We start from the raw sequence: 12,365 nt of genomic DNA, 5'->3' as shown, positions 1-12,365 counted from the left end.
CCCAGTTCCCCTCTGCCACAGATCTCCCGCGACAGAGGAGATCGCCTCACCCTTGTTCTCTTTTCCACGCTCCAGGGGCTCTTTCGGTTGGCAGCTGGAGCTTCTGTGCTGAAAAGGCTGAAGTGCAGTCTTGCCATTGGCTCAAGTATGCTGGATGACTTCTATGCAGATCCTCATGCTGTGGCAGGTACAGCCTCACCCACCTGGTGCCCTCCAAGTGTGCTGGACTACAGCTTCCAGCATCCCTCCAGCACCCAACCATGCATGACTCAGTTTCTTGTTGGCTAGGTGTATGAAGCCATCTCTGAACCATTTTCCTTTGCTTCCATTCTCAGGTGCACTCAAATGTTACCTGAGAGAACTGCCCCAGCCTCTGATGACCTGTGAACTCTATGATGATTGGCTCAAAGCTGCCAGGTAAGTTAGAACTAGAGAGACAGGTGTTCCGCTTATGATTTCACCTCAGTGCCAACATAAGCATAATATAATAGCAAATGTTCCTGTAATATTGCTTTTATCTGCAATAGAACCCATTGTAAACACCTCTGAAAATTAAATTAGGTTAAATTAAATTTGCATGGGTCAAATCTGCACTGTGCCAAAAAGGAGCACATTCTCATTATAACATGCACACTTTACAACTGGGTTTTTAAAAATGGGGATGTATCAGCCTTTGCTATGTGCTTGGCTCAAGGTTTCCATTCTGTGCACATTTATCTGGGAGTAAGCCCCTTGGAACAAAGTGGGACTTATTTCTGAATGCCAGTCTAAAAGATATTCAGAATTGCCCAACATTTCTGTTTTTGCTTTAAAGTACTGTCTGTGGTGGGGTCCCACATTCCGTTATAGCACTGGGGGGCAGGACAGGTTCCCACACTAAAGGCAACAGCAGATGTTTGGACAGAAAAATGTCCCAGAATTCTCAACTACTGTGGCTCTACTCCCACCTTTAAAGGTGGAGGGTGGATTTAAATTAGGAAAATGGTACAGCAAAGTTTGAACACCCTTTCCTGATACCATTGCTGGCTGGGGATGATGGAGTCATGGGCCAACACATCTGGGGGTCACAAGTTTGGGAAAAGGACACATGGAACGTGAATACCCTTTTCTTCTGAAACTCTACTGGCCTTCTCCCCTCTCCTTAAAGGGGAGTAACACCATCTCTTTCCACAAACTTCCTTTTCAGTTTCAAAGAGACAGAGACTCGTCTGGAGCACCTCAAGAACATTTGCAACTCTCTCCCCAAGGACAACTACAACAACTTGAGGTGTAATTCATGTATTAGTATTTAAGACCTTATAGAATAAGTTTTAACTTGAGAAGTTTTATCATACTGCTGTAGCAATGCTGTATTATTGGGTTTCAGTCCTCGTATTTTGTTTGCCTCTTCCGTCCAGAAGAAAGGCTTGCAAATATTTAATAAATACATGCATATTTCAGCTCCCATAATGACAGGCTTGGAATTGCAGGATTTGCAATCCAACACTCCTGGAAGATGTTTGGTTGGGGAAGGCTAACTGAGAGACAGCTTATTCCAGTATCGTTTCTCCATTCTGGTGAAACAGTATCATCGCATTTTTCTGGCTGGAATGCAACAGTTAAGCACAACAGCCCTACAAGAAAATCAAGGTAATATTTCCCTGGATTTCTACTAATCACCTTTTCATGACAGGTATCTGATCCGGTTTTTAGCCAAGCTGGCTGAACATCAGGAAGTGAATAAAATGACCCCTAGCAACATTGCCATTGTCCTAGGGCCTAACCTGCTATGGCCCCAGCAGACAGATGGGTAATGTATAAAGCACCTGGGAGACAATGTTCTCTAGTTGTTTCATGTATATTCAGTAAATGTGACATTCTTTAGAAATGTATGTACATCAGTAGTTGCACTTTATTTGGGATAATGGTTTAGTCTTTCCATCAGCAACTGGTTCCTCCCTGAAGCTTAAAGATAAGTACCCTTAATTTACAAGGTCGGACAGCTTATTGATCTCCGCATGTTTTGCCACAGAACTGCCATCAACCTTAGTCCATGGCGAGAGATGATGAGGGTTGTAAGCCAAAACACCTGGAAGGCCACGGGTTGCCCGCTCCTGCCCTTAGGCCCTTGGTAGAAGCCATGCTGGATCAGACCAAGGGCAGCATTCTGTTTGCCCAGTAACCGATGGGAAGCCTACAGGCAGGGCCTGAATGCAGTGGTACCCACCTATTCATGATCCGTCACAACTGGTATTCAGAGGCACACTGGAGATAGCATACAGCCATCAGGACCAGTAGCCACAGATAGCTTTATTCTACCACCCCCTGTAAAGCTAGCTAACTAGATCTCCCTTCACTTCTCTGCTTGGGAACAAAAGAGACCTTATGCTAAATTAGATCTAATAGCAACACTGCTTTCATTTTTATTCTAGAGTAAGCACAGGGGACCTGTTCCACATCAGAACCCAAGCGTTAAGGGAGTTAGGGGCTTTTAGGATCTGTACCTAACTCTTGAGTAGAAATAATGAAACTTCTAGACAAAACATTAAACTCATTCCAGTTTTGGCCTTCAGAATCAGTGGATGTTGTCAGCTCCTTTCCCCAGCTTGGTTCTTAAGGCCCTACTTGTGAATTACTAAAAAAAAAAACGGGGAGGCATGCATCATCCAAAAAGAAATTACTGATTTGAATAAAATTTGCATATGCTTATTTATATGTAGATTTAAATGATTATGATACAAATAGAAATGCAGTACAACTCACCATAATATGCAAGACTGCAACCTCTGTGCCTCTCTCAGTTTACTGTCTAGACCAGGAGTGGGCAATTAATTTTCCAATGGGGCCACGAGAGAAATTTTGACAGTTGTTAAGGGCCGGACCAATACACTTACAGCTCTGCTCAATATATATCTCTATAAAAACAGTAAATGAAACATTACAATGATACAATGAAAATGTGGAGAACAGAACAACACTATTTAATGAATATTCACAAAAACATTAACATTACATGAAAAGAAATAAATTCAATTCAATTTAGCAGATCCTTCAAAATAAAAGCAGTGCAGTTGTATTGCTTGCATCTATATTACGACGATATATACTTGCATTGACTTTTAATTTGCCAGTGACCTCATGTGGGCCAGTCAGGGTCAGCCATCGGGCCGGATGTGGCCTGCAGGCCATACAATGCCCAGGTCTGGTCTAGATGCTGTTGATGAGCAACTTCAAGGCACAGCACCTCCTTCTGGCAGTTCTTCTTCTTTAAACTGGATTTGGATTAGGTAGCCCTTGAAATAGAAGATAGCCCTCTAGCTGCCCTTCAAAGAGAGAACCGCCTTTTGCAAAAGAAAACACATAGCTGGCCAGCTAGCTCAGGCACAGAGTTTCTCCTTCCCTTGAAAACCATAGAGATTTAGAAAGTAGAAGCCACTTGATAGATGTTCGTACCCGAATGTCTAGTTACATATAATCTGCAACTCTGCTGTTTTTGAAAACACAGTGCATAAATAATATAACCAACGTGGTCAGTGCAGAGAGGGATATTTATTTTATTTAAAACTTTTATATGCTGTCCCTTATGCATGCATGGATACTTATTCCCAAATATTTATGTGCAAAACTATTTGAGCTGGTCAGACAGACAGACAGAGAGAGAAACATTTATAGGCAACAATGGGGGAAAGGACAGGGGGATACAAAGCTATGTATAGTTGTGCCCTGGTCACCTCCAGCAGGGTTGTCACTTCAACACGCAAGAAGCGTCTTATATGTGGAATGCAAAACTGCACTGGCTCCACTCTCTCTAAAGGAAAAACCTTACAGTGGATGATGTTCTGAGCAGAGGAATTTAGGGCAGACAGACCATGTGGGATGTTGGCTTCACCATTTGGCTAACATTGTTCATGATGGCTTCTTTTTCCCAGGTGCCAGGAGCAACTAGACATGGCTTCTGTTTCCTCCATCCAAGTTGTGGGAGTTGTGGAACCACTTATACAAAATGCTGAAATCCTCTTCCCAGGAGGTATCTGTTGGTCTAAATTATTTAACCCTGTCTAGTGGTACTGAAACAACTCATTCAGAGCTGCACTGGTGTGCGGGGGACTAGGGAAAGCCTGTTACTTTGACAGGGCCAGCAGAAAAGGTAAGCATGGTGGACCCACTGGAGGCCTTCCTCCTCTCTTCCATTGCTACCTTCTTGTTTATTTTCTTCTTGCTTTGGCCTAGGCAACAGATGTAGTGAGAAAGAGGAGTAGCAGCTTCCATTTTGTAGCTGCTCACATGCTGTTTGCTTATCAAGCCAATCAAGCAAGCATATGGTAGTAATAATGAGAAAGAAGATGAGGAGCGATAGCAGCAGGTGACGGTGGAAATGGATTGACAGCCAATGCAGATGGAAAAGTATTGACACAATCTGATCACTTTGGCCAGTCCCAGTTAGCAGTCTAGCTGCCCTGTTTTCCACAAATGGAAATTTCTGGACCACTTTCACTTACAATGTGTTGCAGTAATCTAAACAGCAGTTAATATGAATAACTAGTATGAATATAAATAACTATTGCAAAGCTATCTCTGTCTACATAGGGTCATAGAGTATCAACCTAAGCTGATCAACGGAACTCTAGGCCATCAAGGCCACCTGTGTTGCTAGTAGCAGTTATGGCTTTAAAGGTATCTCCGAATCACAAATTCGCTCTTTCATGGGAAGTGCATCCCCCTCCAGAACTGAATGCCATTTAACTGGACAGACAAAAGACAGGCTGATTAATTTAATGTCTGTAGGTAAATTGGTTGAAAGTGTTATTAAAATAAAACTTATAAGCAAAAAGGAGGACATAGTCTACTGTAAAAGGACCAACATGGCTTCTGCAAAAGTAAATTTCAGCCTTTCAGATTCTCTCATATATTTTTTTTTCTTTTAAGATATTGACTTCAATGTCTCTGGCCTGTTCACCCCGCCATTAAACGTCAAAGAGAGAGAAGTCCCCACAACAGAAGAACCCATATTGTTACATCTCCCTCCTGAACCTGGTTCTCCATTGCTGGGGGACAAGTAAGTATATGGATGTATTGGGCTATCTTGGCACAACGTTATCCGAGATGGATTTTTCCATTATCTGCAGCATTAGTATGTGTGGTTGTTATGTATATAGCACCATCTATGATCATGGTGCCCTAGAAGGAATGGATTTGACAGGTCCTTATCCAAGGAGCTTACCATTTAAAATACTGTGATCTGCAAATGCCTTTTCTTCTGTGGCTGTTGTTTTCACCAGTTTGGGTTGAATATTTCATATAATTTCACAATGCAGAAACAATGTCAGAAACATGCAAAGGAGGTTTGATAGGCTGAGGTGGCATGAAGGGAGCTGTCCAGTTTGTGCTATTGTTGTCCTATTCACCCTGGCCTTATGGCCCGCTCTCACAGGTGGTGGGATCATATGTTTCCCCACCACTGCAAAAGTATTTCCCTAGAATGAAGGATTCTTCTTCTAACATGCCAAATACACCCTATTTCCCAAATTTGGTTTGAAAAGGCCTACCTTTCTCTAAATTTTGATGATGTAGAATAGACTTCAATCACATACACTGTACCCATCTGTCAGACTCTGTCTGAGTTATACAAACAGGGAATATTCAAATGCCGTGTAGCAGATGATTTGCTGGCTGAGGGATTAGTCAGGCTGGTCTTCCCCTTGCCATGATGCTTTTCTAGGGAGACAGAGAGCAGAAATAAGGTGGGCAAGTGTTCTACTTTGTAAAGTCCTCTGTTTGAGACATCCAATATTTCAAGTACAGCACAAAGATAAAGAACCAGAGTTGGGGAAAGCAGGCACTTTGAAGTTTCTCATTGACAGTTGTATAACATATGGATGTAATTTATTTTCAGTTATAAAAACAATGTCTACATAGACAATCAAACATATAAACTAGCACATGCAGATTCTATATAAATCCTGCCCTCTTTTGTCTTGGTTGGGGTGGGGGGTGGGAACCCATTTCCTCTTTTTTAGCAGTATGCAAGTGGGAAGACTTGCCAATTCCAGTTTGTAGGCTAGTTACTGGTATGTTGGGTTTTTTGGGCCAGCTACTTTTCAGGTTACCCAACAATTTTTTGTAGGTTGGTTACAGACATGGAGTATTTTTAGGGGAACTGAAAATAAACGGCTAACAAGTTTTCCCCACCAATAATAGGGAAAATCCTGAGATCACCCCAGGAATAGCTTCCTCAAAGATAAGTCAACCATCCACTGAAACGGCAGTCTCCTTGCCTACCCATGTTTCTGCAGATGATGCCACTGCACAGAAATGTAAGTTTTATTCTTGTGGATGTTTTCACATCAGCCATTTTCTCTGGAATTTATACCATCTGCTCTGTGAGGTGTTTTGCAGAAACCTGCTGCTGCCCACTCCCTGTGCCAGTAGCCTTGCCTGCTGTGGGAATATAGCCACAGAAACACATGCCCCTTGCTAAATTCCAACAAGGCTCTCAAGCCAAAAAGAGTTCCCTCCTCTGCTTTATGCATTCGTAGCATGGATAGTGGTTGTCAGGAGAAAGAGATGACTGTGTGGAGAACCACAGCTATAATTCTGCTTCCAATGGGTTGGAAAAAAGCATTGTTTTTTTCACTTATAAAAGGTCCCAGAGTGAAAGGGCCCAGTGCCTCTCGAACAGGCTAGCCCTGCCATTAGTCAGAGGGATGTGATTGCCTGGCAGGTGGCAACAAAACATTGGAGGAGAAAGTGTGCCACATGACCTGCACTGAGCTCCCTGAGGTGTGGTGGAGGATGCTGTCCTATTGCCAGCATCTAAGATTCAGCTGCCAGTCCAGTTGGCTTTTTGTGCATGGAATGGAGCAGGGGGCATCACCTTGCCCTTCAGCCCAGCCAGATGTCTTCAGCTGTCCATGCTCTGGGTTCTTGTGACCTACACAAGTGGCTGGAACCTGCATGATAAACTGATTGTATGGAAAGGCTCCAAGTATGATCTTGTGGGATGAAAGGCTGCAGAAGTGACAGGTCACTCTGCTTGCAGAAACATAGTTGGGTATTAGCATTTTCTTGGGGGCGGGGTGAGAGAGGAGAGAAGAGGGCATGGGGAACAGTTGCTGTGCAGTGAATCATATTGTTATCGATCCATATCCACAGAGAAAAAAGTTTCTCAAATCCTGGGCTTTGTTTTCATTGTTTTGCCTTGCAGCAAAGCGGGCTGCTCCCCCACGGCCCAATGTGCCTCCTCCCATAGCCCAGCCTTGGTCCCCACCACCTGTGCACCCTCCAACTCAGCTGCCTCTCTCTGAGTCTTCCTCCGTCCCTAAAGTCCTGCCTCGAAAAGCGGCAGGAGCCATGCGAGCTCCCTCTGTGCCGCCACCACTTCCACCCCAGCCAGCCAAGCGTCAGAATCGCAGTGCTCAGCTGTCCCCAAAGCTGCCTTCAGAACCTCTAGGCAACGAGGGAGCAGCAGCTGCTGCCACTGAAGACCTGCCTCCTGATGACTGCGGTATAGAAGAGACCAAAGATTCTACACCTGTGGCAAGCAAGTCTGATGAACTGCCATCCATGAGAAGAAGCAGCTCTTCAACTGCACCCAGTTTGAAAGTCAAGACACCAGAGAATGACTGAACTTTAGTGATGTTGCTTCAGTTTTTAAGAAAAAAGAAGAGAAAGGCTCAGTGTAATGCTGGGTGCACCCCACATGGCTGGCAGATCTTGTTGGTATGTATATGTGCCCTATTGATTTCTCTCACTGTTCTGGCTTGGAAACTCATGCCTCTGACCTCAGCAGCAATTTCTCTTCTTCCACAGGCCTCTGGTTCTCATCACCCTTTTTCAAGCTTATGAATAATTCCTCCCCTTCACATTCTTCTCTCTTCAGTACTTCCTTTTTCCAAAGAAGTACCAGAGCAGAGCTAACGCTAAACCTTATATAGTTAAATTGATGAAGAATTTGGAGCAGATGTGTGGTCCTTTTCTTATGTTCCTCCACATAAAAAATAATCCAGCACCACCAAAACCCTTCCTGAATGTAGTTAACTACCACAGCAGTTAGCATAACCCTTTGCTTGATGCAATAGCACAAGCTGGAGACATTAAAAATACAACCTTCCCTCACCCTCTGCTTTCTGATGTGGTATCAAAATTCTACCATTCAGTCTGCTGACCCATTCTGCTTTTTATGGGTAGTGCCTCTGCTGAGACTATTTCTGAAATTCATGCCCTGAGTAAATGTTAACCAGGCAGAAAAGACATAATTGTATAGTGGCAATCCTTTTATTTCAGTTGTGCCCTATATTTTGAATTGACTCAATCTCATGGATAATGTCTTTTCAAAGGCAATGAGTTATGGTTGTAAAAATGGCATTCCATTTGTAAATTGACTTCATATATCCAGATCATGCACAATCTTTCCAAGCTGTTTTTGAAAAGGGAACAGATGAAGTACAGTAAGAATCAAAGTGGGGACCAGCAAGTTTGCCAGTAGTAGATAATAAAGATATTGTATTTTGGAGAATGTACAGAAAAGGAAATAATGTCTCAGACAGTTTTTCCCATCATAGCATTGCAGTACAGCTTTCCCAACCTGGTAACCTTCAGATGTTTCTTACTTCCTCCCATCAGCTCTTGCCAACATGGCCTATGGTCAGGAATGCTGGGAGTTGTAGTCCAAACCTCTGGAAGGCACCAGGTTAAGGAAAGCTGCTGAATTGAAAACAAAGGCTATCCTTGGTGGACTTCCCATGCAGCTCTTTCAAGTACAGGAAGTCCTTTTGGGGGTTGAATTCTAGTTACAATGAATGGAAAGCTTAGCCATGGGACTTCTTCATGTATCTACATACATCATTTTATTTTCTGACACAACTGGATGTGTGAACTGAAAAGCACTGTGCTTGACATCATATGAAAGTTTTGCCTGGATCTCATAACTCAACACAATCACATCCATGCATGCAATTCTAGTTGAACCCCTTGTGAGTTGATAGATGAGGGATGACCTCTATTTCCACTCACTTTCAGTGCAAGGGAATATCCCTTATGCTCTGGGAAGGGTTCTTTCTGCTGCAGGTGCATCTACCCCACAAACATTTAACCAATCAAGGCTGTCATAACCTTTCGGGGAAATGTGTCATTTCATAAGAATACTTTCAAAGAAATGTGTACTATCCTTCAAAGAAGTACAATAGCCAGGATCCCTTGAAAGAGGGAATGCAGTTGTGAAGCAAATGTGCCGTAAGAATCTTTTCATGCTTGAGGGACAGAAAGATATTGACTTATTTTTATACATAACAGGTACATTCTTTTTAAATGGCCATATTTATGGTTAATATGAGGAGTTTTATTCCTTCATGTTTTAAGAACATGTCTACTTTGCTTACATGTAGCTCCTGAAAGTCTTGTGCAAAATGATGCGTATTCTATGGCATCTTAAATCCCAATAAATATATTATGGCATAAGTTTGAATGGATCAAAGTTCTGTTCACTAGTTGTGACTTTTCCTCCTTTGGAGGCTTTCCCTTTTTCTAATAGTAAAGATACAGAGAAAGTTAATTTTGTATCGACATACAGCTGTAGGGTGGAGTTGGGGGTTGGCAGCTGTGGTCATGGCAGGGTGGGAAAACACTTTTCATTGCTGTTTATTCCTGCACTTCAAAACTTTTTATGGGCTCTTTCTATAAAATCATACAGTTGAAATGAGCCCCAGAGATCGTCCAGTCCACTCCCGTCTCCCAAGGCGGACACTCCACTGCAGGGTACAGCCGTGTTTGGCGATAATAAATAAGTCTTCCTCAACTGGGTGCTCTCCACATAATTTCACTATTTTCCAACGTTCCTGAACATTGACGTTCTTGGCTGCTGGACGCTGTAGTCCAACACATCTGCAGGGCACTAGATGGGGGGAAGTCTATCTCAGTGCGCATTAACTGAGAAAGGAGTCCCGCTGCGTCCTTCGGACTTCTTCCTCCTCCTGCGTAAGCACGCGTGCGACTCCATCCCCAGTGCCGCCGGCAGAGAGCAGCAGCGGCTCTGAAGGGCTCCGCCACGCAGCCACCTCCTGCCATCTGCACCCGACGCGGCCCAGACGCCGCCAGCTGGCGAGGAAGCAAGGCGCCCATTGGATGATGACCCCTTTGCCCCGCCTCCTCTCCTGCTGGCACCGCCGTAGGCCTGCAGGCCTTAATGCTTTCTCCCAACTATCCGCCTACTTCGTTTACTGCCTGATTCTGTTGTGCCTTTTTGGTCTCGTCGGTGCACTTCGCTCTGATTAAAAGCACTTGATTCGCATTTGCGGTACATGGCTTGCTCCATCACGCCTTCAGTCCTCTTTTTGATAGGTTTGCAGTGAGTGTCACTTTGCTTCAGCCCACCTCCGCTTTCTTTCCGTCAATAGGCTAAAGCCGCAGGGGTGGGTTTTTCAGTGCTGTATTTACTTCCTCTTCCTTCCTTTGGCCCCTCCCACTCATTTAGAAAGCCAGACCGACTCGCTTCTATGAGCCCTGCTGAGAACACATCTGAGAATACACATCTGTATTTGTTCCATACCCCTCCATCACTATAACGGGTTGTCATGGCTACACACTCCTCCTGCTTCCAGTCATGGGCGGGGAGTGGCCGTCTCCGCTCTGCCAGTCATAGAGACTCCTGTCCTCCAGTTGGTGGCTGAGCCTCTCCCACGCCCATTTCTAGAGATTCGCCTAGCCGCCGGACTCCTTGATTGGTGTCCTGAAGCCCCGCCCCCTGCGCTCTTCTTCTGTCCTTCAACGTTGCGGTGTGCTTTGATTGGCTGTCCTGCGCAGAAGAGCGGGAGGAGGCGGGCTGGCGAGTGCAGTCCCAGCATGGCGGCCTGCAGGCGGTTGAGCGGCGCTTGCCTGCGGGAGGTGCTGGGGGAAGCACAGGGGGTGCTCTTCGATTGCGACGGGGTCCTGTGGACCGGGGAGCGGGCGGTGCCCGGCGCGCCGGAGCTGCTGGAGCGCCTGAGCCGGAACGGGAAGGTCGCTCTCTTCGTCTCCAACAACAGCCGCCGCTCCGTGACGGAGCTGGAGCGCCGCTTCTCCCGCCTGGGCTTCCGCGGCGTGCGAGGCGAGCAGGTGTTCAGCTCCGCGCTCTGCTCCGCGCTGTATCTCCGCCAGCGTCTCCTGGGCGGGGAAACTGGCGCCGGGGACTCCCCCGCCTCCTCCCCGGGCCGCGTCTTCGTGCTGGGCGGGGAAGGGCTGCGCGGGGAGCTGCGGGACGCCGGGCTGCGCCTGGCCGGTGAAGGCGAGGAAGATGACGACAACGGGGAAGAGCCTCCTGGTCCGGAGACGCTGCCGGTGCGCGCAGTTGTTGTTGGTTATGACGACCAGTTCACCTTCGCCAAGCTCTCTGAGGCCTGCGCCTACTTGCGCGACCCGCAGTGCCTGCTCGTGGCCACCGACCCCGACCCTTGGCACCCGCTGAGCAATGGGCAGCGTACGCCGGGTGAGTGAGAGGCGGCCGACAGAAAAGGCGGGGAGCAGCCCTGTAGGAAAAGAGTGCTTCTGGGTGTAAGCAGAGTGCCACTTGCCTCACGTCAAAGTAATTGTAGGCGCCTTGTCCCCGCCCCCATCCTGGGTTTCAGTAGGGACTTCTTGGGAGGAAAGGACCCAGTAGCCAAACTTAAGAAAGGCCAGATGCCTCGACTTTCAAGACTTGCGGGGCGGAGGCAAAGTATTCGGTGGTATTCAGGATTCCAGGTTCAGTTGTTATGTTCTCATACCTGAGAGCAAGTATCTAGAGCAGTGGGTTGCTATCCCATTTTCTCTTGGGTGACCACCTTAGATCTCTTCCTTTGTAAAAGGTGTATTGCTTTACTGAAAGTTTAGAAGAACTAATCACTGTTCCCCTGGATCATTCCACTACCAAGCCTAGAGCAGTACCACCCACTTTGGGAATCCCTGATCTAGAGAATCTAGATGATTCTACTTAAAAGTAAGGTACTCGTTTTGGGGGTTATCTTGAAATCATATGGGGGTTCTTTCTCTGTTTAATTTGCTATGTTTCTGAGGTTCAAGCTGAAGGATATTTCATAACGCTATAGTATTTTCATTCTAGGTGTCTGAGCTGTCTTGACACTTACTGTCTTACTTGGAGCCACTGAATAGCTGAGCTATGGTTTGAACCTTAGCCTAACGCTGAGGCCGTGATGGGATGTGAAATTAAAGAAGGTTCTCAAGTTTGAATATGCTTTTTTCCACAACCTGTCAACTGAAGAAATGTTGTCCTTTGCCTAACTATTGACATCTGTTCACTTTGTGAAGCTTATTAGAAGTATCTAATGCACAGTAATAGTTTTATCCTGTGGGAGGAATTATTTGCATATTACATTTTCAAACACCAATTTTCCTGCAGGTCACTTTTATGTACTGCT

At 45.6% G+C, this 12,365-nt stretch overlaps 1 protein-coding gene across 1 annotated transcript in view; it reads left to right on the top strand.

Moving 5' to 3' along the window:
• The window catches only part of SH3BP1 (SH3 domain binding protein 1), a 42,019-nt gene that overhangs the window by 26,583 nt on the left and 3,071 nt on the right, over positions 1-12,365 (top strand). Inside the window, exons 11-19 of the mRNA XM_044441059.1 lie at positions 76-187; positions 336-417; positions 1,187-1,267; positions 1,673-1,789; positions 3,909-4,006; positions 4,906-5,035; positions 6,178-6,293; positions 7,184-7,599; positions 10,777-11,437. Coding sequence (XP_044296994.1) covers positions 76-187; positions 336-417; positions 1,187-1,267; positions 1,673-1,789; positions 3,909-4,006; positions 4,906-5,035; positions 6,178-6,293; positions 7,184-7,599; positions 10,777-11,437 — 1,813 coding nt within the window. The remainder of the gene's footprint in view (positions 1-75; positions 188-335; positions 418-1,186; positions 1,268-1,672; positions 1,790-3,908; positions 4,007-4,905; positions 5,036-6,177; positions 6,294-7,183; positions 7,600-10,776; positions 11,438-12,365) is intronic.

The sequence above is a fragment of the Varanus komodoensis genome, unplaced genomic scaffold (assembly GCF_004798865.1).
Source record: "Varanus komodoensis strain SLA01 unplaced genomic scaffold, ASM479886v1 scaffold39, whole genome shotgun sequence".
Taxonomy (NCBI): Eukaryota; Metazoa; Chordata; class Lepidosauria; order Squamata; family Varanidae; genus Varanus; species Varanus komodoensis.
The sequence above is the reverse complement of the archived record's forward strand: the minus strand, read 5'-3'. Positions and strand labels throughout refer to the sequence as shown.